Here is a 26,130-nt window from a genome sequence, read left to right as displayed (position 1 = left end):
GCTGGGCAACACGGCGTCGTGTCACCGCGCCTGCCAGCTGACCTACTCCCTGCACACCTACCCCAAGGTAGGGCGGGCCCGGCCTCGGCCTCGCGGCGCTCGGCGGGCGGGACCCTCCCGGGGCTCAGCCCCGCTCCCCTTCTGCCCCCTCGGGAGTGGGGCTGGCGGGCAGCAAGGCCCTGGCCCCTCCGTCGCGGCTGCCCCGCTCCCCTGCAGGCCCTGAGTGGGACGTGTCTTTGAAGTAAACATAAAGGTGAAGGAAGCTCGGGTGCAGTCAGCAGCCTGCCGGTGTTCTTTCGTGGCGTGTCCGATCTGGCTTAGATTTGCTTCCCCTCCAAGCGGGGAGCGCAGTGGCTTCTCTAAAGATAAATGCTTCATTTTGGAAATACGTGGTTAGGCTACAGCTGGCCAGAGAGGTGCTGCTTTCACAGTACAGCTCTCTTGGCGCTTGGCGGTTTGAAGGGGTTGGCTGCTTGCTTTTTTCTTTCCTGTTTCTAAAGAAGCGTCTGTAATTTGACTTGGGCTGTGCCATATTTTTGGGCATTAAACCAGTGCTGTGTCCACAACAGGCCACAGAGTCAGGGTGCCTGTGTGACACTTGGATATTGAAAGATGAAGTGTAAATGATGATAAATTAATAAATTGGCAGAACCTTCAACCTGTGTTTTGATTTAATTGAATGGGTCTAATGGGAGTTCAATTTCATGCTGCAAGTTTGCCTTTGACTCAAAGTGTTATAAGTCTCTAACTGTTGGTTTGAATCTGCAAACTCTTTTACCAAAAATCTCACCTTTTTGAGTTCTTTCTTGGCAATATACTTAGTTATCAGCTGCAGCTGTGTAGCAGGTTGAGAGCTCTTAACCCATCTTTGAGATTTTATGTGAGGACAGGAGACATGATATATTTCTGCACTGGTTTGGCACAGGACTCTTTCAACTTCCAAGAAAAGCTGGTAATCCTGTCATTTTCGTAACTGTACTTTTGAATTCTTTGTTGTGGAGTGTTGGAGTTGCTGAATAATTCACGTTTCTCCCTCTTTACGTTTAGTTTTGGTTTTGTTTGTCACAAAACTACCAGTTGAATTGCAGGAAATAGTTTTAATTGGCAAGAAAAGTAGTGGAAGACTGTCGCAGACATTTGTCTGCCAGAGCTAGTTCTGTCTGGATATCAAATGACAAAAACATGTTTTCTGCAACAACATTAACTGCCTTAGTCACCTTGTCAGTGTTGTTAGAGTTAAGTTTTAATTAGCATCCACAGTCTCCTACTTTTATGCCTCTAAAACATGTGTTCTCTTGGAGTCAGACAATGGCCAGGTAGTTAATAAGAGGTTATACAGAAGGTGTGGTATGTTTGTTTTTGTTACATTAATTCAGAGTCTGCTTTCCACCTGCACAGCAATGGGCTGCAGCCATTTGAGTGTGGCTGGTGGTTTTGATGGGTCAGCTTCATGAGAGGGTGTGATGGTCAGGAGGAGAGCTCACCTAACAGGGGCTGCTTGTGGTTCTGCAACGGGGAGAGCACTGTGTGTGGGAAGTGCTCGTCCGTCCCTTTGGCACTGTGGGCAGAAGGAATGGCAGGTGGAGGTTTTCTGTGTGTGCATCATTTTAATCGTTGCAGTTAGGAAGCACTTTTCCCAGCCTGTTCAATATCATAAAAATGTGTGTTGGTGGAACTGGTTTGTCAGGTTAGCAGTATCCTGGTTTACTGCTTCAGTACATCAACAGATAATCTCTTCTTTTGACAATTCTGTTGTAGTTGTGGTAGATGCATTATAATGAGCTTGCAGTACTAGTCTTTTTTTGTCCTCTCCTGTTTAAGTTCCATGATGGGGAAACTCCTCCTTGGAGGATTGAATGTTAGTGAGCATTTTGCAGCCATATCTCTTATTAAAAAAATAAATGTGGTGCAACTTTGCTTGTGAGTTGTAGAACTGGAATTACAAGACACAATTTGCTGTGCCAGGTCTGCCCCACCAGAGAATGAAGTTGAAATAAATCAATAGTTACACTACAGGACTCGAGAGCTGTAGCTTGGTTTCTTTTTTTTTCTGTTCTCCCGTTATTCTGGAATGGGAGGGATCCGAGCCTTTTCTTGTGCCTTCCCAGGAGGAGGAGCTGTACGCGTGCCAGCGAGGCTGCAGGCTGTTTTCCATTTGCCAGTTTGTGGACGATGGCATCGATTTGAATCGAACCAAACTGGAATGTGACTCCGGTAAGACCTCAGTACTCCTTCAGCAGCCTCTCACGTGGAGACATAGCAGAGGGAGGAGCAGGGATGCCTGAAAGGGTGTTGTTAAATTGGTGGGATTACTTCAGTGCTGTCTGCTTTTGTTTAACACCAACTTAAAGTTTGTGTACAGGATATTAAAAAAAACCTTAAGGAAAAGTTGTTTGTTCTCTGCAAGTTTCTCCTTACCTGATCCTTAGTGTTGCTATTTTCCTGAATTTCTTAAGTGTCATCAGACCCTGTAAAGAAATTTAAGAATTCATTTTGCTTTAAACAGTTTGTCATAGAAAACATTACATGGCTGAGAAAAAAACCAAACAACAAATTAAGACTTCTTTAATAATTCCATGCAACAGTCAGTTGCAACAATTCCTGACAAACCTGTATACAAAACTGCTCAGGGTAAAACCACAGATCTCAATGTGCTGTCTGCCTTGTAACTTGTTGCCTAGGCTGTGTCCTGAGGTTTTACCTACAGCTAAACTCTTGGGAATGAGCTACATGCTTTGTTTGAAACAGACCATTAAATACTGGTGACTAATCTCTTAGGTTATCTCTGTTAGAGCAAAAATTTCACAGTGAGCATTAAATATACGTACTGTAGGCCAAATAATAAGTCATGATGAAATTGTGTATAACTTTCATCCAACGAGGCAGCTGATTCACAGTTTTATTTGGAGATGAAGTGGGACATAACCACCCAAATCAGGAAAGGCAGGAGCTTTCTGTCTGCATTTCCAATGCAATTAAGCACCAGGCCTGCACTCAAAGGAGGCTTTTATCCCCTCAGTAGCTCATAAAAGCAAGAGGGCTAGTGGCTAGCTCAGAGAGCTGATGGGAGGTATGCAAGTGGGAAGCCTGAGGTGCAGAGATGCTAATGTGGTACAAAACTGCATGAAATACTCTAGAAATGGGCTAATGCTCCAGTCTGTCATACACCGTGTGTAGCTGTGATCCAGCACGTCAGTCTAGTTGTCAAACCACACATGAGAGAGTGCCATAAAGAAGAATAATGTAGCAATAGACCACATGTAGAGGTAATTGAACAGTTGCTTACTTTCTGGTTTAACTCTCCTTCCTGGGGCTGGTGTCTTTTGCTGGCTTATGTTCTGTAATCTGTTCCACTGGTTGGTGCCCTGACTAAGTGTTCTGTGCTTGGCAAGACACGTCTTGGCTGATCTGCTCAGTTCTGTCTTCTGATGCTTCTTTCTGCAGACAAACACCAGTTTGGTGGCAGCTTTACCTTAGCATTGCAGTTCAGGTGCTATGAGCAGCATACTCAAATGTTCAGCTGCTGGTCTTAGCCTTAATGATGGTCCATCTGTTCCTTTGGAAAAACAGGAGAGCTACTGTCCTTTCTGTAGCTACTTGCTTTGAGGCTTTAATTGCAGGCAGTACTGCATTGTTGTCCTCCTAAGCTCTAGTTTTCAGTTGTTTGGGGAAGAGCTATGCCCATGTGTGGTCTGCCCAGTATCTCCATTGGCAGAATAATCTAAATTATTTAGATTTTTTGGTCTGTATGGTCTCTAGTGAACAATTAAGAGCAGCTTCTTGTAAAGGCGAGTTGGTTTCGTTATTCATAAAAAAAATCCATCATAGTTTTAATGCAGTTTCTGTACTCATAGTAGCAGGAAAATGCTTTTGGTTTCCCTGTGATACCATGACTTCTGCTGTTACCTCTAAGGGATTTAATGGACTGATAAATCCCCAATTCTTTTTAGGATTCCAACTTTGTTCTCTGAGGTAAAACCTTCATGTTTGACATGATAGGTAGAGGTGGTAGTGGGAGGATCAAGAAAAACTTGCATCCCTGAGTTTGTCCAAGGTAATGTTTCTGATCAGTTGCTCTGATTGTGTGCAGACATCAATTACTTCATCTGTCTAAGCTCTGATTCTCAGAGCAAATGGGACCTTTGGAGTGACTGCACCATCTTTCTCTGCAAATGTGATGGCTAATCTTTTAACTGCTACTTTGTTTCTGATCCAACTTAAACTGAAAATGTTTTCTTAACTAAAAGGCAGAATTTGTCTTCTCATATGGGGAACTTCTTCCTTGCAGCCTGCACTGAAGCATATTCCCAGTCTGATGAACAATATGCTTGCCATCTTGGATGCCAGAACCAGTTGCCATTTGCTGAGTTAAGGCAAGAGCAAGTAAGTAGATGACATGTTTTTCCAATCCACCTACTTGTTTTCTCTTCAGTGTGTCATTTTCAAATTTCTTCAAGTGAAAGAAACTGAAGAACTGAAATCTAGACATGGAGTGAGGGGTGAGCAGGAACATGACTTCTGTTCTTTTAATAGAAAAACAAATGGAAAGCTAATTAATGTTATGCTTGCAGTTAATGTCCCTGATGCCAAGAATTCATCTCCTCTTCCCTCTGACACTGGTGAGATCATTTTGGAGTGACATGATGGATTCTGCTCAGAGCTTCATAACATCCTCATGGACTTTCTACCTTCAAGCAGATGATGGCAAAATTGTCATATTCCAGGTGCTTGCCTTTTTGTTGAGGTTAAGGTGTTCTGGCTGCTAAATTATTAACTCCACTCCTTCCAGTCATGGAAAAGACTGGAGCATTATCAGAGTGTTAACTTTTTGCTAGTTTTTTGGCTGCCTTCAGGGCCAGTGTGGGAGGGAAATAATCAAACTGAAGTGAATGATGCATGTCTTAAGGTTAACTTCTGTTTTAGTTCTGAAAATGTAAATGATCAAGATCAGTGGAAGTCTGCTAGCAGGATCTCCTAACTCCTTGTTTTCTTTTAGTCAAAGCCAGAAGTACAGTATGTTCCACAGCTTGATCAGGAAACTGGAGATTCAAGAGGATCCTTGTCACTGAGTAAAACAGCCTGTAAGTTCTTCTTTGTGCTTTGGAAGAGGAAATGCAAATGTTCCCTGGCATATAGGAAAAAACTGAAGGTGCAGGTGGCATATGAAAGCAAATTTTTAGAAAGCTGCCATATAATTACATTTGCAGCATACACTGCAGTGTACACACTTAGCAAAGGCTGTCGTAGAAACCAAGGTCTGCTGGAAGTAGAGATATGCAAGCTAGGACCTTTTTAAAAGCTTTTTCTTGTGTTCTCTGGAGACAAACTGTAGCATTTGGATCTTTTTGTTGCTTTCCTGACAGCTGTTTCTGCTGTTGTATTTCAGCAGACCTACGTCCAGGAAGTTCACAGACATACAGAGGACTTTTTGGAGGGCGAGAAAATGACAGCTTTTTTAAGTGTCTTTCCATGTATGTATGTTCTGGAATGTCCCCACCTAGTAAGGAGGATAGTGGCCTTTCCTGTGTCGTGGGTATGGTGGCACTGTTGGAATATCTCGAAGTGCTACAAGTCTGTTGGGTTCAGGATGCAGAGCAGTTGAAATTGCCTGTTTGTGATCACTGCTGTTCTGTGCTGGCCCCAGGTGATTTGCAGGCTGTTCTGTCAGCTGTGACTCTCCATTTCAGTTGAACACTGTATTGATAGTTTCCCACACTGTTTTCTGAGCACGTGAACTGTTTAATCAATGCTGTGTTTTCATAGAATCATAATTTGGCCTGTTCTTTAGCTCTGGGTATGTTTCAGGGCAAAGCACTTGTTATATTTTGTTTTGGGATTGTCTGATATGAAAGACACTGTTTATATCTCATTTCCAGGCTGAAAATACCCAGTGTATCTTTGCTAAAGCTTTGCTGAAGATCAGCATTTTGATTCTTCCTTCCCCTACTCTACTTTCTCTTTGAAAGTTTACACATGAAAGATCAGTGAATTGCATCCCAAATGTATAACAGAAAAAGCTGGTTTTAAAATTTTAAGTGAGAGAGGCACTTAAAATAGCCAGATGATCAGCAAGTCTTTTGTGACTTCCAAGTCAGATATTGAATAGGCATTAGAGTACTCAGGAGTCTGGAGTGGGCCTTGTAGCTGGAAGAGCTAGAGACTAAGGAATCAGCAGGAAGTGTAGTCAAAATTGAGGCAAGCTTTTTAGAGGCTCCATTGTCTTGTATTCAGTATATCTAGTAACATTCTTGTCATTTCAGAAATTCCAGTTGGATTTTAACCACTACGCTCATCCTGTCAGTATTGGTGCTGCTGTGGATTTGTTGCACAACTGTAGCTACAGCTGTAGAGCAGTATGTTCCATCTGAGGTAACTATGACTTAACAATAGTTTGAATTTCTTCATTATGTTACTTTTATGTTACAGCTGTCTAGAGACAAAGAATTGTGGGGGGAGGTTCAAGTGGAAAGACTGGGATTTTTTTATTTTGCAGATGTGGTTAGTAAACCAATTTTGTTATTTAAGTGCTGGTGTTTTAGCTGAGCAGTTCTTGTCCACTCCTGTGGCTGACAGGTGTCCTGAGCCTTCCTCAGGCAGCCCAGATAGGATGTCTGTTACCTTGTAGTACTCTGCTCTCTACAGCCTTCAGATTACTCTTAAATGAAGGCTGCTTCTAATTGCTCTGGGAGTAGAGCTGTACTGAGGGCTGGATGGTGCAGATGGAACACAGTATGGGTTTAATCCAGGAGGAGCAGTAGTGAGAACAGAAGTGACAGCACATTACTGGGGAGCCCAGAGTACCTGGTCAGAGGGGAACTGGCTGAAGTAGCATCTCTAGTGCCCTCAGAGGTCCCTCTGCTTCTGAAATAAGCAAGGCTCACAGTCCTTGCAAGCTAAATGAGCTGTTACACAAGCACTGTATCTGCTGTTGTTCTGGCAGATTGAATAAATTTAATTTGGAATCAAATCTAGTTCCAGCTATGAACTTCAGATGTTACAGCAAGCCTGGGTTAGCTTGTGTTCAAGGGTTGCAGTCATCAGAGCCAGGAATGTAGTTGTTTGAGATGCATTTTATTCACAGTATGGAGAGGCTTTGTCCTAAAGTAAATTGTTTAAATATTTCAGAAGCTGAGCATCTATGGAGATCTGGAATACATGAATGAACAAAAACTGAACAGATACCCATCCTCTGCTCTTGTTGTGGTTAGATGCAAGACTGAGGAACATGAAGAAGCAGGACCTCTTCCTACAAAAGTCAATCTGGCTCAATCAGCAATTTAAATAAGTCTCCTTTGGATCCAATAGACTGATTCTAGCAACTCCTGATTATTTTTTTTGTGGTGGTTCTTCAGATAAGCAGCTTAGCAGTCAGTCTTTAAATGCAAATGAAGTTATAGAATCAACAAAGGTCATGGGGGGGGTGGGTTTGTTTTCAACTAGTAGTGAATTTTTATTTGTTTCCAGACATAATCACCTCTCACCAATGTTTGCTATGTGTCTTTTTGCTTACAGAAGCTGTAAGCATGCTTTCCATGCTTCCCCAATGACACTTTCAAACTTGTTTGTGTGTTCTAGGATGTAATGTGTACATTCAGAGGTAGCTTTGTAAAGGTGTAAGAACTTTTAAGTAGGCAGGAGATGCCTTCTTAGTGTTGCACTTTCTGTTGTAGTTTAAGAGAATATATTATAAAATTATCTGTTGAATTTTTCTACCTGCTAATGTCCATGCACAAACAACCCTGTCTCTAAAAATAGAAATATATTTTTTTCTACAATGTGGCAGAGTCCAAGATGGAAAAGCACTTGTGAGGTACTGTAGGCTAGAGCTCAGTTTGTGAGAGATGGAAACTTTGTTCAAATTTACAGACCTGTCCCTTCAAACACAGAATAGAGCACGATCAATTCTTTTGTCAAACTGCAGCCTTTAAGTCTGAAATTGCTTGTAAAGTTAGCACCTGTGTTTTCTGAAGAAATTCTGCTTTCTGTTCTTGATCAACTATTCTAGTCTTGTAACTTACATTTACAGAAACGAGTTGATTCATGAGAAATGAGAAGAGACAAATAAAATTGACTGTATAAAAACATGGACTGTATAGCTTTTTCCTGTGCTTAGTTTTTGACCAGAGAAGTTTGTGGAGGACTTTCTCCCATGGGAGGGACCCCGTGGGGAAGCAGGGAAGGACTGTAAGGAATCCTCCCTGAGGAGGAAGGAGCAGCAGGAACCACCAGCCTGTGAACTGACTCTAAACCCCATCCCCCTGTGCCACTGGGGGGAAGGAGGGAGAGAAATGGGGACCAAAGTGATTTGGGCCTGGAGAAGAAGGGAGGGGTGGGGTAACATATGCAAGCCCTGCTCTTTGTGTTGTCTGTGTCCTGTGTGTGTTTGATTAGTGTGACATTCAATTACTATTTTTTCCCCCGAGTTGAGTCTGTTTTGCCCAGGACCTTAATTGGTGAAGAACCCTCCTTGTCCTTTGACCCATGAGCTTCTAGTTGGGTTTGACCTGAGCTGAGTGAGTGACCACAGGGCTGGTTCCTTGCTGTTGTTCTAGACCCAAACCATGACATTTGATGGCACCCCAGGTGGGATTGAAACAAGGACAAAAAATTGGGCAAAACAGGGACTAAAGTGTGATTATGAGGAACTTTGGTGGCTCATGTTGTGGTAAATGGATGAGGAGTGGGTTGTCTGTAAATTATCCCTTTTCCATTTGGTATTTTGCTGCTATTTTTATTTTGCTCTGGGATTTTTCTTGCTGTGTGAGTAAGGTTTGTGAAAAGTTGGTAATTAATGTAGCTGTTGTTAATGATTTTTTCATATTGCAGAGGGGTGGAAGTGGCTTTGAATTCTTGTGAGACCTGTAGAGGTTCTGGAGGATACAGTGGTGGGGCTCACTGTTAAAACTCGTTCAATAGTCCTTCCTAATTGGGCTGCAAGGCTGATGGTTGTGCAGCTATGGCTGCTGGAACCTTGCAGGGGCCATTAAGCAGGAAGGTGCATGAAGTGGCCTGTGCAGTGCTGCTGAAAAGTCTACCCTAGGACTGTCAATGAGGTTTAAGAGCATGAAGTTTGTTTAAAGCAGGATTGTATTGATGTGCAGAAGTTGAAATTTGAAGTCTTAAACTAGTGGTTCCTCTCCATGCTGAAGAGGGCAGTGGTAGGACAAGGAGTAACAGTTTTAAGCTGAAAGAGGGGAGATTTAGGTTAGACATCAGAAATAAATTCTTCACCAGGAGAGCAGTAAGGTGCTGGAATAGGTTGCCTGGGGAGGTTGTGGAAGCCCCTCACTGGAGGTGTTCAAGATTGAAATTTGAAGTCTTAAACTAGTGGTTCCTCTCCATGCTGAAGAGGGCAGTGGTAGGACAAGGAGTAACAGTTTTAAGCTGAAAGAGGGGAGATTTAGGTTAGACATCAGAAATAAATTCTTCACCAGGAGAGCAGTAAGGTGCTGGAATAGGTTGCCTGGGGAGGTTGTGGAAGCCCCTCACTGGAGGTGTTCAAGACCAGACTGGATGAGGCTTGTGCAGCCTGGTCTGGTTTGAGGTGTCCCTGCTCATAGCAGTGGGGTTGGAACCTGATGGTCTTTAAGGTTCTTTCCAACCTTGAGCATTCTATGATTCATTCTATGAATTCTTCAACAACATGGTAGCCCAGAAATTTGGGTGCCAGCAGCTGTTGACTGGTACCTTTGCATGTAGGTGACAGTATTGCACTGGCCTTAAGTGTGACTGCAGTGTGATGTTTTCAGCACACCGTTCACTTGGGAAATCCCTCTGTCTGCAGCAGAGGTTGAGAAGAGATGTGTGTTCCTGCTCATGGAGTGCAAGCCCCTGTGTTCTGCCCTGTCGGGGTTCTGCTTCCAGTGCTGTCAAGTGCGATTTGTGCAACAGATGCTCAAATTGATTTGTAAACGTGGGCTCTACTTCAGTGATTATTGCCTGTCTTAGCATGATGTTGTTTGAGATTGCCTTTACAGCAGGGGCTTTAGCAGCCCCAGTTCTTCCAGCTGAATTACTGTCATGGAAATGTTGTCAAGTGTGTTAAAACGTTTTGCTTTACTATTACATGTAGTTGCAGAGGGAGTGTTAGTGTGTCATGAAAACACGGCTATTTGCCTGTTATGTTCAGCCTCTTACATTGATGTCACAAAACTTTCTCTTCCTGGATTCGAGTTAAACAACTTCTGCTGTCACTTGGCATTGGATCTGCCTATGGGACAAAACACAAGGTTTGTGTATTTTGTCTTTTGTTGGGTGTTTGGTGACATTTCAGCGAAGTGATCTGTGCAGTGAAGCCAGGATTCAGTAATGTGCTGTTGGGTCACAGGGAACACTGTGCCTGGGGCAATCTGTCACTTGGCACTGCTGCTCCCCAAATGAGCCAGAAAAATTTAAGTGTTGCACTTGGTAGCTCTTCTCAAAAGTATCTTCCCTCAATAAGTTCAGCTACTAGCTTGGCTGCAGTAATTGAGCTGCTTCTCGAGATTTCTAATCAAAATGGAGTATTTAAGCCATCTTGGCATCTGACTTTGCAAAATGGCTTGTCCTGCTCATTTGTAGTTAAACATTTGACTTCCTGACATCTTCATTTTCAGAGGCTGCAATTTGAGTTTGATCTCTGCTCAAGACCACTGTTTACATGAAGGGCCTGAAATTACTGAAATTGCAGGAGGAAAGCATTTCATATTCTCTTCAGGCATGCTGAACTTGGATCAGATTTTAAATGGAATCATCTTGACACAAATGAGGCAGCTCTCTCAAGTGTGCACAATTCATGCTTCCAGAAATAGCCATGGTACATTTTGGGGGGAGCTTGGGGATTTTTTAGGTGCTAGAATTAGCAATAGTTTCCTGTTTTACTGGATATCTTGATCTGTGTTCCCTCTTTTCTTCACCAAAGCTCAAAGAAATATTTTTTTTCTTTTTTTACTTCAGAAGGGCTTGTGTTTGTCACCTCATGCTCATAAACTCCTTTTTCTGAACTATAAGCAGTCTTTGATGTGGAATAACTGCTCTAAAACCCAGCGGCCTGGTTGGCTACAGCTGAGCTTGATAATCTTGGTGTAGGAAATAGATGGTGCTACATGTCAGGTCTAGTGGATATTTGCCTCTTAAGAGTGGGTTTACTCCACATCTTAAACATTTCCATCGTGGATTGTTCTGTGGGGTGTACACAGCAACCCTGCTTGACTTGGCTCTTACATGGGACTCTTGGCAAACTCACAGCCACCTAACAAGCCTTTTCTGTATCAGGTCTGATTAGAAAGCAGGACTTCCTCTTTAAAGAGAAACAGATCCTGAATTTAAGATACACAGGTTTTAACCCTTAGTCTGTCATTCTTCTGTAATACAGCAGGTTCCCAGACCTGCAGGCTGTTTGCTACTTGGCCTTTTTCACCCCCAGCCTGCCTCTGGACCAGGAGAGCTTTCTAGCAGCAGGTTTAAAAGTGCTGTGTTGCTGTGAGAAGCTTCTGCTGTGGACAAATTGGTGTTGCCATACTGAAGGAAGAGATGTATTTAATTCTGGCTGATCTGTGAGCAGGTGAGTGCAGTGTTGGCAGATGCCCATGTCTGTTCCTGCATGTCAGGCATTATTTGGTGTTTTGAATCAAATCAAGGCAGCTGTGTGTGTGTGTGGGGGGGCAATTTACAGGAGATACAGCTGCCAGCTTCTCCTTGGAAGCCCTGGTAAGCTATCTTTACTACTGCTTGGGATGACTCCTGGTGTGCGAGGTGGCAACAATTCGGAGGCATTTGAGTCTTATGGACCCCCCTGCAAACAAGAAGAGCACAGGCTCTTCCAACATTCTATGCCAGTGCTTTTCCTCCCTCTGGCAAAGCTGCCTGCTCATGACATCTTATTCTTGAAGCTGCAAACTCTGCTCTCTGAGTGCTGTGCCTATAGCCAGCTTAGAGGGCTTCTATCTATTCTCGAGTTCATGTTGGCTGTGGACTGAGCTGCTGGGACTTAATGCAGGCCTGGAAATTCAAGTATGCAGGAAGGAGTGAGGACCCTGGAGGATCTGCTGTGCCTGTGCTCATTGCCCAAGCAGAGAAGCTATTCCAGCTGTTTGTGTCCCACACAGCTCTGCTGAGATCTGATCAGCTTGCAGGAGTCTGGGCTGATGCTGCTACAAGATCAGTGTGTCAGCTCTGTCTTGGGAAGGAGGTGGGGAGAAAGGAGACTTTGGTGATCAGACTGTCTTCCTTCATGCCTTTGTCATGAAGGGGCATTCTCCCTGAGCTGCAGCAGGGTAGATGCAGCCAGCATCACCTGCAGGTGAGCATTCCTCTACTGAGCTGATGTCAGGAGTGGCAGCAGGGTCACTGGCCTTTATAATTTGCCTAATGACTCTTAGTGAAACCAAGATGGAGGCAGGAGGAATGAGAAGCAAAGCAGAAACCCAGTTTCCAACCAGAGCTGGGGCACAGGCCCAGTGCTGCCTTCCCTGGGCTCTCCTGCTTGTGTGTGCAGGCAGTAGCATGTTCCTCAGCACGTTCCTCACTCTCCTGCCTCTGTTGAGCTTTGTATCCTGGTAACATCGCTCCTGGTAAGGTGCAGAGAACTCCCTGCAATCCTTTCAGCTGCTGTGAGGGCTGGAGCTCTGAGAAGCATGAACAAAACTCACCCCCAGGTACAGTCCTTCTCTTCAGAAAAATCTCAGGTGCAGCCGTTTCTTCAAGTACATGTATTCTTGGCAGTGTTGCTTCTCTCACCTCTATCACTGGTTTCTGTGAGATTTCAAATTGTTTCTGTTTAACCTGATTCGATACGAAAGAAAAGTACTGATATAAAGTTCTGGACTTGCATTAGTGTTTGTTTTACAAATGGGTAATTAAGAATTAAAAGGTGATCTGATTGATCGCTTTGTGAATGAAATCTGGGCCACGTTTCCAAGGAGGTGATTTTTTTCTTGTGTTTAACAATAAAGAAATACATTATATATTCCTGGATAAGATCATATGAGAACTGGAAATGCATCTCTTGTTAGTTAACTGCCTGCTGCTTCTGTAAACACTTTTATTCCTTTCCTTCCAGAGAAATGGTGATGTAGCTACTTTTGATTCAACAAAGTCCTGCTCTGAAGAAAGAGGTAATGAATAAAATAAAATTGATACTATGTAAAATACAACCAGTATTTATGGTCTTTTGAGACTGATGTGTTGGGGTTTTTTTCCCCTTCTGTGTAGTGACATGTCCAGACTATAAAATGAATAAACTGAAGCTGTTCTTCGTTGGTCTAGAGTTGGCAATTTTATGGTATAGTAGGTGATATGTAATTCTTGCCTGTCACAGAAAAGCTTGTTGTGAACTTGTTATAGGCTTTCTATAAATTTTTAATGGCCAAACTGCAGCAATTTTTGTCCATATTAAGAAGGCAAAAGTGAGATCAAACAGAATCAATAGCAAACCTGCAGATCAGATTGCAACAACATTTCATCACTGCCATTAGTTGATGCTCCTGTCTGCCTGCAACAACTGTTGTGCTTTGTGGTCAAAGGTGGTGTCTGGTAGGCACAGACAGGCTGTAATTTAGCACTTTTCTTTCAAGCTGAAATGTTTGCTGTGTTTGATTCCCTCTCAAGCGTGGAGGAGGGGGTGGTTACTGCAGCCAGGATCTCTTTGCCTTCAATTGGTTTGTACAACACAACACAACAACTAAGTCAACATGAAGCACAGCTCAGGCAAATTCTAACCTTTCAACCAAAGCTCTTTAAGTTCAGAAACGCCAAAATCCAATTATACACACAGGGTTGCCTTAAGTGACCAGTTATGTGTTTCCCAGATGATCACATGATTTTTTTTCTGTTGGTCTGGCAATGCAGAGGAGTGCAAGAAAATACAATGTTGGTTTAGAAGACAAAGCACTGGTGCTGCTGAGAGGAGGGCAGCAGTGTTGCTCCTATGTGTGCTGCTGTTGTGCTGCAGTGGCTGAGGGTTTGGCCTTTAGCTTCTGGGTTTGGGTTTATTAATGTATGGGTACTCTAGGTAACCCTGCTCTGGCAGGGGGCTTGGACTAGATGATCTTTCGAGGTCCCTTCCAACCCCTAGGATTCTGTGATTCTGTGATTTTCTGAAAATTGGGAGTCTCTGGAAGCTTGTTGCCCTTCGCACCCTGGAGATGCCTTTAGGGAGGGAAAGGGATTCTTTTCAGCCAGTTCTTACCATTTTGAGCTGATAATTCAGGCTCATTCTGTGGAAGCATTAAAGTCTTGGTGGGTGCAGAAAACCCAGAGTACTGTGAAATGAAGTTTTGCCTCTCAGGGAGTTTTGCCATGGGCACTGGGAGGGCACCTTTTGCACCAACCTGCTGTGTTTTGGGTGCTCCTGCCATGAAAAGGGCATTGCTGTCCCACAGGGTTGAGCAGGGGCTTGGCCCTCACCACCCTTCTGTACCTGAGTGCATTGGGTGAGCTATCATGGAGATGTGATGTTTGTGCCATTTGGTCCCAGTGCTCTATACCAGCAGCACAGGCTCTTCTACCCTGCAACATTCCCTATGAGGGGAGGCTTGAACATCAGAGTTTTAAGGAAATATCAAATATCAACCCCCAAACTCCAGCCAGCCTCCCTCTGAAGCACCCCAACCCCCTGCGCCCTGCAGGACCTGTCCCCAGCCCCTCACCTGGGTCTTTTGCCTCCTGACAGCCCGGTGCTGGCCGCCCAGCTGCACCAGGAGATGTGCCTGCATCTTGGCCACAGCTCTGCTCGTCCTCACTGCCACCAGCTTGGCAGTGGCACTGGGGCTCCTGCCACGTGCACCAGGTTGGTATCCTGAGAGTCACTGGTTTGTTGTGTTCTGTTTTTTGTAAGGAAAGGATGCTGCATGAGAAGAGGATTCATGCCCATCACTGTGTGTGAAGTGGTGCTTCCTGGTGCAGACCAGGAAGGAAGGAGACGTGGGGAATGATGAGGGGCTGTGCCATCCTTGCACAGCCCAAGTCACCACCAGCCATTCCTGGGCTCTCATATCCTCCTCCGTAGGGCTGTGGTGCCTCTGGGTGGCACAGTCATGCTTCAGACTGCTGGTACAGTCTTCATTCTCTACCATGAACCTACTGGAGATTAATCCTGGCCCTTGGTTATTTCTAGAAGAGCAAGTGACTTCTAGAAATCCTCCTTTCTTGCCCCTGATCTGTTCCTCATACCATGAAAATGTTGGGAGATGAAGTATTTCTGCCTTTCCCTTCAGTGAACCGCTTCTGTGCAGCCTCCAATAACCAGACAGGCTTCTTGTGTGATGACAGAGCATCCTGTGTCCCGGCCAGCCAGGTCTGTGACAGAGCTAGCAACTGCAGGAATGGAGAGGATGAGCAGGAGGAACTCTGTGGTGAGTGGTTTTTGTTGTCACTGTCCTTATACTGCTCTTCCTGCTGTGAGACACAGCAGCTGGTGTCCCCCTGGTCCTGCTCTGTGCTTCTGGCTGTGTACGTGAGCAGATAAACCTGGAGGACCTTTTGTAGGGTAGATGCTGAGAGATGACACTGCCCAAAACCCAGTGGGAATGCCAGGAATCAGACTCCAAGCTCCTCTGATTTTCCTAGCTTTTTTTTTTTAAAAAAAAAACAACACCCTGATTCAGTTTTCTTCCATGGGTTAAGCTGCATGCACACAGGGTTAATTTACTGTCCAATTATACTGGAAAAAAAACCTCATTAAAGCAGAAACCTCAGACACCCAGACTGCTTCTGGCTCATCCACGAGCATCCTTTTCCCTCTCCAACCACAGCTTCTCCAGCCACGGTCATCCATGCCCTGAGGCAGCGTGGGGAAGGACTGACTGACCAATTCTTCATGTCAGCAGCCTTTGGTGTCCCATGTGTCTACCCTTGCAGGTGACCTGCCTCGCAGCTTCCCGGGATACCTGGTTTTCCACTGCAGTGATCCAGCCTACTGGATCTATGCTGATCAGAGGTGTAATGGGATCAACGACTGCGGAGACTGCTCTGATGAGATGGGCAGCTGTAAGTCTCTCTTCTGGCTGCTGTTGGGCAAGAGGTCTTTTTCTGCTGATGGACTTTCCCCCACAGACATGGTGGAAAGGCTGGGAGGCTGGTACCCACTGCTGAAGCACAAAATAACAGGGATGTTATTTTGTATGAACCATGCAGGGTCACTGCCATCAGCTGCTAAGGGCTCTGTGTCAAAGCTGGGTGGGGTGGCAACCATGAGATGAAAGGCTTCATGCTCTGCTCGTAGCCCAAAACGTCATTCCTCCTGGGCAGCTTGCTGAGGACAGGGCAGATTCATTGGGATGTTTAGCTGTAGGCAGCATTGATCACTCAAACTATCCTTTGTTCCTTGGTCAGGAGACAGGTATGTCTCTGACCCAGGGGTACTTTGTGTGCCCCAGCAGCTTCAAAGTCACGTAGGATCCTTCTCTTGCTAACATGAGCAGTGGGTTTGTTGCTAAGTCACCCCTGTGGTTTTGAAGCGCAGGAGAAACCTGCCTCTATCAGCAGCTTTCTCTAGAGTAGCTTGTTAAAAATATTAATTACATCTAAGTTGTTCCTCCCAGGATGGCATGTCTGCCATGAGGGTCATTGCAATGTCATGTTGCCTCCCACAGGTAGCACCAAGCCAGTGTCCTCTTCACTGGGTTCACGGACTCAGGGTCAGCACCCTGGCATCAGTGGTTTTTCAGTAGGTTCCAGGGACGCAAGGGTAGCTACCTACCTAAGAAAGGAGAGACATGGGGGTTGGTGCAGCAGAAGCATTTCTGTTCCCTGTTTTCCATCCCTCCCAGTGGCCGCCTGTCCCCCCTGCGGGCCGGAGTGGTGGAGCTGCACTCCTGTGCTCTACGAGTTCTGCTCCTGCATCCCCAGGAGGCTGTGCCGGGATGGGGTCCAGCACTGCACCACCTGGGCTGATGAGTACATCTGCCTACCATGAAGTCTTGGCACCCAGCAGCACTGGAGACCACAGAGTTCCTGCATGGTCGCTTTTGAGCCTTGGTGCCCTCTTGCTCTGCCACCCACTTGGGAAGCTTCACCCAAGCAAGTCCTCATCAGCAGTGCTCTGACTGGCAGCAGTGACACTGGACAGGGACCAAGTCCTGCACTTCCAGCCTATGGCAGCCCATGCTGCAGGCCAGACACTGGCTGTGGGACACATTCTCAGGGTTTCCTGTTGTGTGAAGGTGAGTCCTTTCTACAAGGGCAGAGCATTAACTTGATAGCTTGGTGGGTTTTGTACAAACTGCTGGAGATACCAGCTTCTGGGACCATGGATGCTGTGTCTGACCAGCCCTGGGTGAGGGGCTTTTCTGGCATGGACATGCTGGTGCTTCTGCAGGCAGCCAGATCAAGGTACATTCTGGACTTACCCTAAAGAGCAGGAGCTGAGTGAGGTGAGTCTTTCTAGTCCTTGGGTTGGCATTTCCCTCCAACAAATCTTCACGCTCCTGGTCCTCATGGGCAGGAAGAGAAGGCTGTGCTTGTGTTCAAAGCACTTCAGCAGTGGCTTTGGAGGCTTTGCCTTGGTGCTGCCAGGACAATTTCTTGGGAATGCTGTGCTTTCTTGGGAATGTGTACATGGTAGGGAGCTGCTGTAGAGGCCACCTCCACACTCTTCTCAAACCATGAAGGCCAACACAGAGCATAATGGCAAGGAAGCCTGAAGTGGCTGTTATGTGGGGACAAATCACCATGTCCCTGTGAGCATGTAGCTGTCCCTGCAGAACAGGGAACTGGTCTGTATATAAAATGTACTTCTCAGGGCTGTCCCGTTGTGGAGCAGCAGCTCAGCAGGCTTAGAACAGCTATGAGGTTGGGGAGAGTTTGCACTGAAGATGGCAAAGAGGAGAAAAAAATTGCAACCCAAGTGCCACAGCTGTTCCCAGGATGATGTGGGGTGACCCAGGGTCCCTTTGCTGTTCATTTAATTCCTCTGCCAGCAGAGCAGGATCAGGAAGCCAAACTTCCAAAGCAGTCCTCAGGATATAGATGTGAACGTGCTGCTGAAATTTAAGAAAGATGCAGCCTTATCTCCTTTGAAAAGCTCATCTGTCTAAAACATCTCTGAGAAAAACCAACGCTTCTAGTGTGTGCATTTAATGTTACAGGCCCAAAATAAGATATTCTTCCCCCCACCATCACAAGTCATCTATCTTTAAAAATAAAACCCTGTTCAATCATTTCCTCTCTGTCGTGTGATCTTCAGCTCTGCATGTCACCATGGCTTGTACCATCAGTTAATGTTCCTTCTAAAATTTGTAGCTGGGATGAAGCTGTAGATCTGAAAGGTCTTTTAAAAATAGCTTTTCTGTGTTCTGACTCACACTTCACCTGGAACAAGATGGCAAAACTCTGCTTAATGGAACCAGTATTACAGGAAACTCTTAAAGCTGCATTTGATGACCTGTTCTTCTCTGTGCTTGGCCAGGATGGCTGGTTGGCTTTCTCCATGCCTGTAGAACATTGCTGCAGCTTGAGTGAGAGGTTAGGAGGCTTCCAAGTAACCGTTTTTTACTTGCAAGCTTCATGCCTCAATCAAAGCTTGAAGTAGAGATACACATTTTTTTGGAGAATCACAGACATCTAATGCTTCAACAAGGCTGAGTTGGGGTTGGTAAAACCTGGTTTCATGTAGTTGTTGCTGTTCCTCTCATTCCCTGAAGTATGTTCTGGGGCAATCAATGAGGAAGTCTTGCAGCATTTATTAAGAGGAGCAAGTGTACTTGGTAAGGATTGAACTTATAAGCTGATAAAAAAAAAGAGAAACCCTCTGTATTGGGCCCAGCCAATATGGTTGGGATAAAAATTTTGCTCTCTACCAAAGACACTGGGGACAGCCATGACTTTCTGGAGCCTCCAATGTTTGTGGTGGTTGGGAAGAGGGTGCTGGTTAGGTTGACCCACCTGGCAACTGGTCTATTTTGTTGATAATTGCCACAGCTCATCTCTGCCAAGTTCCAAGGTGCTCCTGAGGGTGAAGGGGAAAGGGTCTGGGCAGGCAGTTTGTAAGGTTGGAGGCTTGTGCTGGCTGTGCAGCAGGGCTGCTTCTCCTCTGCAGCAGAGCTCAAGTGGCGTTTAAAAGAGGAAGTCTGCTGGTCAGCAAGAAACCTAAAAATAGGAATAATTATGCCAGAGACAGAAAAGGTAAGAAACACAGTGCTCTAAAACACTTGTGAAATGGAGAGCTGTACTGTGTTATTTTACCAACGAGCCTGTGACCTGGGCAGACTGCTCCTGTCCAATCATCTATTTTCTGGCTCAAGGGATCAGCTCCCAGCTGCTTCACCCACATGAAATAGAGTAGAAGGTTCTTGGAGACGTGCATTTCTCCATGGTCAGATTAGCACATCTCCACAGTGGCGGAAGGGCTAACAGAAGAAATCCATGGTGGCCGTTGGAGCAGAAGCCAGTGGCAGGAGGGGGATTGTAGTTGAACACCAGTTGCCTTCCTCCCTCTTGAGGCCTGTTTTGCCAAGTCACTATTTGTGCCATTATTTCTCTCAGCAGGGCTGATGCAGTCATCAGTGGGAGCTATTAATAGCCTTCAGTTTCTGGGGAAAAAAAAAAAAAACAGGGCTTGAATCCAAGTACACTTGTTTTGTTTGTGTGTAGCCCTTTTTTGAGGAACGTTCAGCAACACAGGAGCCAAGAAAGGGGTTTATGCATTTTTGAGGTGAAGTTCATTTTCTTGGTCTCCCCATGATTTCCAGATGCGTTGCTTTTCTTGAAGCTGAATTATGGCAAACTGTGTAAAATGAAGATATCCTCTAAGTAGGAACCAGTAGAGGAAACCTGTAGTAAATTCTCAGCCTTATTGGCCTCAGAGAACAATGATGGTGGTGGTGCCCAACTCGTGGGCACCTCAGCCAGTTCTCATTGCATTCCAGCTGGGCGTTCCTCTGACAAACACACCCGTGGTGTTACAGCTCTCCTGGCTGCAGACAGACCAACACAGAATGAGTCCAAGTATGCAGGCTGTGGGTTTTTTTAAAGCAAATACATACATTTCTGTGGACACTTCCCTGAATGTTTTTAGATGAAGTACAGTTAGTGTATTGCAGGCATGTGTGCACAGCTTTGAAACCATGGAATGTGCTCAAATGCAGGGAGTTTTCTTGAAAGGGAGAATATATTCCAACTGCAGAGTCTACTCTCTACAGTAACCCAATTTCAGCTTTCATTTTTTGGGCTAAAAGGGTGGGGGAGATGAGGAACTTCTGTTCTACTTTGGATTTCTGCAGTAGGGGTTCCTGTTTCTCTGCCTGCCTCCCCTGGGGCCTGTGCTTATCCTCTTTGCTTCCTCCCTTTCTCAGAGCTCTGTCAGCACAGCCTGGTGCTTCCAGGCTGAGCTTTGTGTTCCACCACCACTACTGAAGTCCCAGGGCACTTGACAAGGACAGTGCTGCTTCCTTTCAGATCAGCTGCAGTGGTTAGCCTTCTGCCCCTCCGGAGGTGAGAGACCAGGAGGGATAGGACCAGCTGGTTTTGTGAATAATATCTAGAAGAATTAGCTAAGGATGACAACAAAAAACTTTATTTCAAAAAAATTATTATGTATTGAAAATATACAGTAGTATTATCACCCTTCTCCTTGCCTCTCTCCCTCCCCCAAGTGCAGGTTAACCCACAGGACATCACAGCAACCAGATTTTAACAATCCTGGTCTCTTTTGTTACTCCTTTTCAGTAGGTCTAAATTCTGTCATCAGCAAGAGAACAACAAAAGACCAGCTTCTTTCTGACTCAGTAGGTATTTAACAAGTCCCAGTCCTCCACAGTGAGGCACAGGTGCTTCTGTTTGGAAGTCCTTTCTCTCTCCTGTTCAGCCAAAGCTCTTTTTTTATTGTTCTTTAATTCATGGCTGCCTGCAACCTCCTTTTTCAAAGGTAAATGGCAATTTTGAACTTTTTCCTTATAAAACTGCAAGTTTCCACATGTTTTTGTTTCTGCCTCCACCAGCTTGCATCTCACTACTTCATCTATTCTGTGTGTCTTGCCATCTACAGAGGAAAAAAAAAAAATAAATCAAGTTTAGATTTTGTGAAAAACAGAATTATGCTGTAAAATACATACTTGGGTCGCAAATTGTTTTGGCCAAGTCAGCCTGGAATACGGACTGCTTCACTGAAATGTGCATAGGAAAAAATAACATTTGTATTTTGGACTCAGAATTTAAAGGAGAAAACTCAGTTATTACACATTGTCCTAAGCTGCTGCCATGGTTTACTACTTCAAGAATTATCCAGCAGCCTAACAAATGAAAAAACTCCAACATGTAATGCAGTTAGATGGCTGAAATTGCACATCTAAGGTGCTATCTTTACTAAAAAGTATGAAAAAATTCCTTGTAGAAAAGAAAAACTTTGGTCTTTATGCAGTTACGTACAGAAGCGCAGAGCCGATGTTCTGGATCTCAAGTTGTCTTGTGGCTTGATGGCCTCCATAACTGCCTGCTCCCACTGCAAGACTGTCTGAAATTACATTTGGAGGAGTTAAATTTTTTTCTTACAAAATTTACAGAAATATCACTGGAAACAACTCTGTTATTCTTTCTTATCTAGTGATTCAATACAATTTCTAGAGAGTAAAAGAGACTTAAAACCCTGTACCTGCTCTGCCCATCCCTCTGTTCTGCAGTTACTATGATCAAATGCTTTCAGAGGCACTTTGGAGTGAACCAGGCCCAGCTGTGTTTGGATCCGCTTGGTAACAGCATTAATGTCCTAGAGACAGGGGAAATGGGAAGAGTCAGAGGGGAAGAACATTTGGTTACACTTGTCCAGTCAACTTAGATGCTCTGTTACCTTGAGACCTGTCCCAGAAATGTCCAAACAATTCAGCTTCTTGAAAGAAAGAAGGTATCCAATTCCCACATCTGTGATTTTAGGGTTACCTGTAAGGTCAAGTAAGGTTAAGCAAGTTGTGAGATGTGGAGAATATCAACAAACTCTTTGTTCCAAAAGCTAATATTGGAACAAGGGGGTTTGGGCTTTTTTTTTCCTTTATAGTATGCTTTATGTTTTGGAAGTGAGTTAAAACTGCCTTTTTCCACCTCATGATCAAAATACATGTTTTTACAATACCAATTCTGAAACTATGAAAGAAACCTCAGTAGCAGGTGGCTGAGACTACAGGTATAACTTGTGCCTTCTCAGAAGTTGCTGATGGAATTTGGGGATGAGTAGCTGACTCACAGGAATAATGAAATGAATTGTATTCCTTCAATATTAAGAAGAATTAGTTCTTTATCAGAAAGGACACAGGTTGCTTGTAGTATGAACCTATGAAGGACTTACAAGACAAGTCTAAGACCAAGAGATTCTCAAGGCCCTTTTTCAGCACTCGTACGGGCGCCGTCATCCTGCGCAGGCCTGCATCTGATAAGGAGTTGTCCTTCAGGAGAAGCTGTTTTACACTGGGAGAAGAGATAAAAAAGCATAGTTTATACTCGAGCTTTGCAAAATGTCCTAAAGCTCAATGTCAGGAGTCTGGCTTCTTCCTGTGTCAACCCTCCAGTCCAGTAAAAAGCAGCAGGGTTAGCAGGACTACCAAATAACTTGACGTTGCTCCTGCTAGCTCAGCAGAAGCACTTCCTTGACCAGCTATTCCCAGAGCTCCAGTGGCAAAATGATTCTGGAGCACAAGCATTTGCTATCAGAGACAGTAAGTTTGTTTAGACGCTGAAATAATTTAAACCAAGGCTGCCAAACTTGGCTCCACTCCAAACTGAAAAGAGAAAAATGCTTGGCAAAAGGGAGGAGAGGACAGATTTGGTAAGAGATCTGACAATGATGTTATGCAAGCAATGGGGTATTGATTTCCTACTTATTGATGTTCTACTTTTTAATCTTAAGTGCCAAACAAAATTACAAAATTAATTTAACAAAATGTTAATTAGGTAAATATTCAACTTGCTGCTTGCAGAAATCTTCACCTGGAATGCTGGTAGGTTAAAAAAAAAAAGGCTGATAAAGTTCCTTATTAAAAAAGGAAATAAAAGCGTAAAACTGTTCCAAATGTTGCAGTTTTTTACCTGGCAAGTGGAAATTGCAAACAGGTGATTTAAAAAACATGAGACAGTACATTATCTTGGACATTTGCTGGACCTTCCACAATTCAGTATGTGCTTTAAAATCACCTGCTTTGGTACAGTATATTCTGAATTTGTTTGCCTCAAGAATGGGTTTAGGAACAACCAAAATCTTCAAACTTACGCAAGTGGAAGTTTCCTTTAAAGCCACAGCCTGATTCCTTGAAATGCTTAGTGACAGGAAAAGAGAAGTGTCATTTTTAGCTACGTGTCAAGAAATTGGTACCTAGACAGAGCCTCTTTGGTGAGGTGTTCCAGCAGCTCGTGTTCATCTCCAAGTTTACAACAGGAGAGATCCAAACATGTCAGCTCCCGGAAAGACTTAATTTCTTCCAGCTTTTCAGAGATAACCAGGTATCTGCAAAGAGGGGGGAAAAAAAAACAACATTAAGAGTCCTATGATCTCAAGTGTCAAAAGCCCTAAGGCAGAAATTTCTTTTAAGTACCTATGTGAAAATTGACAAAAATTAGCCAGCAGTCCTAACCACCTTTTTATGTGCAGTCTGCACAACACACCTGAGTTCCCAGTCTTCTCCTTCAACAAATGTCATGGGTTTGCTTTGACTCAAAATATTGGACTAACAAACAAGACTTTATCTTGCAAACATTGCAATTAGGGACTTCTTTGCAGATTATTATTGTATTATTTCAGAATAACGCAAAGAAACTTCACAAACTGCTCTTCCTCAACATCTAGGAAGTGTGTGGACAAACTGATGCTCATCCAGGTTTAAGATCTACTTCAAATGTATCAGGGTAGCTTGTCAAATGGCAAAGTTTTCCTTTCTGGGTAAGTAAGTAAGATACTCCACTAGCCAAAAGTCCTACAGGACACCTGCAGGCCTCCAGCTAGAGCTGTGACTACACCCCAGGCAGTAGTTCCTCTGAGTTCCTTTTTCAGCTGCGTTGGTTCCCTGGTCTGATTCACTCCACAGCCATGCAAACATCTGTGCTGGAATTATTCAGTAGGAGGTTCAGAGCTGGGAACAAACCACTAAAGAATGGCATGCAGTAATATGCAGTAAGAAGCACGTAGCAGTCACTGCCTCATCAATCTCCCCTGCATCTATTTCTTACTGTCCCCATGGTAAGATGAACTCTGAGGTCAGCATCTTCACTGCTGAAATGAGGGGTGCTTACTAGTTTGACCCCTCCAGGAACACCTCTTTGGTGTCTTGTTTGCAAATAGGGGATCTGGATATCCTCCCACTGCAAGGAGACCTGTCAGACTAGCCCACCAAATCCCTTTGCCATGCAGTTCAGCTGTGCAGCAGGCAGGAAGTGAGAGTGCAGGCCAATTCTTTAGAGATACTACTAGTTCAGGGGGGCTGTGAAGATAAGAGTGGGCTCTGTTAGAAATACGATTCATCGGAAAATGCTTTCATATTTTATTTCCTGGATTTCAAAGACCCTATAACTTAACTCAGCTTTCTGTAACAGCAAAAGATACCAGAGGTAACACGTCTGAATTAAGCCCATAAAATGTACCTGTACTAAAGACAAAAAGGGATTAGGTTTAAAAGATAAAACAAAGGATAATTGACCCCTGCTCAAACATTCCAACTGTGCTCAAAGCACCTCTGGCACTTCAGATGAATATGCCTGTACTTCGATTGTAAGCTGGATAAACCATCCCTTTTCCAAAAGTACAGACAGAGGACAGACTGCTTATATTACTGAGGAAGACTCAGTAGGAGCAAGACTTTAAAAACAGAATCCAGTTTTAAGCTTGGTAAGACTGTTCTAGTGAAAGACAATGTGGACATTGAAAAGGTGGAAAAAATGGTGCTGGACTCTCACCAGAACCTTGTTAAAGCACATTCAATGTGGGGATAGGAACAACAATAAACTAAGGTAAAACCTGCCTGACTTCAAAGCCTGTAAGTTGCCTATAAGACTGTATCTTCTTTTGAGCCCCCAAAATGAACCAGAATAGCAAGCTTATAGTAAATAAACTCAGGCAGTTGGCAGGGCAGTATTTTATCTGTACAGTCAGCTAAGTATGCTGAAATGGTTATGAACAGCAATTACAAAAACCTCCAAGAAATCCAGGAGAAGGCATTAAGCACACAGATTGCTATGGAAGTGCTGATTATTATTGTTAAAAAATAGTTGCAGGTTTAATCCTTCACATAAAATCCCTTTTTTTTAACACAGATGAAGTGTATTACCTGTATTTCCTCAGAAGGAAACCAGGCACTTGTAGGAAAGGAATCACAGAATAACAGAAACACTTTGGAAAAGACCTTCAAGGTTATCAAGTCCAACTGTTAACCCAGCCCTGCCAAGGCCACCACTAAACCATGTCCCTCAGCACCACATCTACATGGCTCTGAAAATCCCTCCAGGGATGGTGACTCCTCCACTTCTCTAGGCAGTCTGTTCCAGTGCTTGGCAACCCTTTGGTGAAGAAATCTGTCCCAATAGCTGAGCTAAACCTCCCCTGGCACAACCTGAGGCCGTTTCCTCTCAGCTTAAGGGGAATGGGACAAAAAGAAGCAAGCAGAAGAGTGAGACAAGGCTCAGGTCATTTCACTAAACTTGGGTTGCATCGTAAGGCCTAAGAGATTTTTTATTATTATTATTTTTGAGGGAAGATAACGTAAGGCACTGAGTGTGCCAGCAGAAGGCACCAGCAGGCAGTACGTGTTACACAGACACTCACCCGTTCCGCAAGCATAAGGAACGCAGCACCAAACTGCCATAGGCCTCGGTGAACTTCTGCAGGGCCCTCAGCCCCGTGACTGGTTCTGTGAACTTCTGCCTCGCTTCTGCAGCCGAGAAGAGCTTTTCAGCAATCTGCTCCGGGAAGCCAATCAGCGAGTCAACGCGGTCGACGTTGTCCGAAATGTAGCCCAGCGCGAGGCTGAACAGGGACTTGGCCGAGTACCGGAGGTTCCCCTCCCTGGTGTACGTGAAGATGAAGTGCTCGGTCCTCTGCCTCCTGGCCCTGTCGTCCTCCCCGTTCATACAAAGCTCCACCGAGAATCCCCGGGAAAACAGCCTGAAAGGCGCTGCTTTCACCCCGCTCACCAAGTGCAGCCTCCCGCCCTCCCGCACGTATACGGGCCCCGCATCCGAGCC

General features: G+C 44.5%; 4 protein-coding genes across 4 annotated transcripts in view; 3 read left to right on the top strand and 1 right to left on the bottom strand.

Moving 5' to 3' along the window:
* Position 1: 1 nt before the first annotated feature.
* TMEM59 (transmembrane protein 59) lies at positions 2-8,082 on the top strand (the record flags this gene model as incomplete). Its single annotated transcript, XM_009993592.1, has 8 exons — positions 2-67; positions 2,109-2,214; positions 4,289-4,383; positions 4,572-4,724; positions 4,997-5,081; positions 5,387-5,471; positions 6,261-6,369; positions 7,126-8,082. Coding segments are annotated over 8 exons (855 nt in total), but the record flags the coding sequence as incomplete, so codon positions are not given.
* A 4,532-nt stretch (positions 8,083-12,614) lies between these two features.
* LDLRAD1 (low density lipoprotein receptor class A domain containing 1) lies at positions 12,615-16,894 on the top strand. The gene is made up of 6 exons (XM_009993591.1): positions 12,615-12,635; positions 13,040-13,094; positions 14,651-14,767; positions 15,195-15,332; positions 15,838-15,966; positions 16,749-16,894. Exons 1-6 carry the CDS (start codon positions 12,615-12,617, stop codon positions 16,892-16,894), a joined length of 606 nt encoding a protein of 201 aa, XP_009991893.1.
* Positions 16,895-18,747: 1,853 nt separating this feature from the next.
* The window catches only part of YIPF1 (Yip1 domain family, member 1), a 22,504-nt gene continuing 15,121 nt past the window's right edge, over positions 18,748-26,130 (top strand). Inside the window, exons 1-2 of the mRNA XM_009993590.1 lie at positions 18,748-18,846; positions 18,898-18,919. Of these exons, the coding sequence (XP_009991892.1) occupies positions 18,748-18,846; positions 18,898-18,919 (121 nt within the window). The remainder of the gene's footprint in view (positions 18,847-18,897; positions 18,920-26,130) is intronic.
* Positions 20,470-26,130, bottom strand: part of LRRC42 (leucine rich repeat containing 42) — an 8,298-nt gene continuing 2,637 nt past the window's right edge. The window contains exons 2-8 of the mRNA XM_009993580.1: positions 25,712-26,125; positions 23,273-23,404; positions 22,253-22,371; positions 21,761-21,849; positions 21,566-21,679; positions 21,343-21,427; positions 20,470-20,956 (exon numbers count right to left, since the gene is read on the bottom strand). Of these exons, the coding sequence (XP_009991882.1) occupies positions 20,700-20,956; positions 21,343-21,427; positions 21,566-21,679; positions 21,761-21,849; positions 22,253-22,371; positions 23,273-23,404; positions 25,712-26,125 (1,210 nt within the window). The 3' untranslated portion in view covers positions 20,470-20,699. The remainder of the gene's footprint in view (positions 20,957-21,342; positions 21,428-21,565; positions 21,680-21,760; positions 21,850-22,252; positions 22,372-23,272; positions 23,405-25,711; positions 26,126-26,130) is intronic.

This window comes from Chaetura pelagica, unplaced genomic scaffold (genome assembly GCF_000747805.2).
Source record: "Chaetura pelagica isolate M959 unplaced genomic scaffold, ChaPel_1.0 scaffold433, whole genome shotgun sequence".
Lineage (NCBI taxonomy): Eukaryota > Metazoa > Chordata > Aves > Apodiformes > Apodidae > Chaetura > Chaetura pelagica.
The sequence above is the reverse complement of the archived record's forward strand: the minus strand, read 5'-3'. Positions and strand labels throughout refer to the sequence as shown.

What these genes read in the sequence shown, in the direction of transcription:
- LDLRAD1 (XM_009993591.1), top strand. Translation starts at nt 12,615, where the DNA reads ATGAACAAAACTCACCCCCAG. An exon ending in GTCCTGCTCTGAAGAAAGAG is followed by an intron (nt 13,095 to 14,650) that starts GTAATGAATAAA and finishes GCCTCCTGACAG; the next exon opens with CCCGGTGCTGGCCGCCCAGC. An exon ending in CTCTGATGAGATGGGCAGCT is followed by an intron (nt 15,967 to 16,748) that starts GTAAGTCTCTCT and finishes CATCCCTCCCAG; the next exon opens with TGGCCGCCTGTCCCCCCTGC.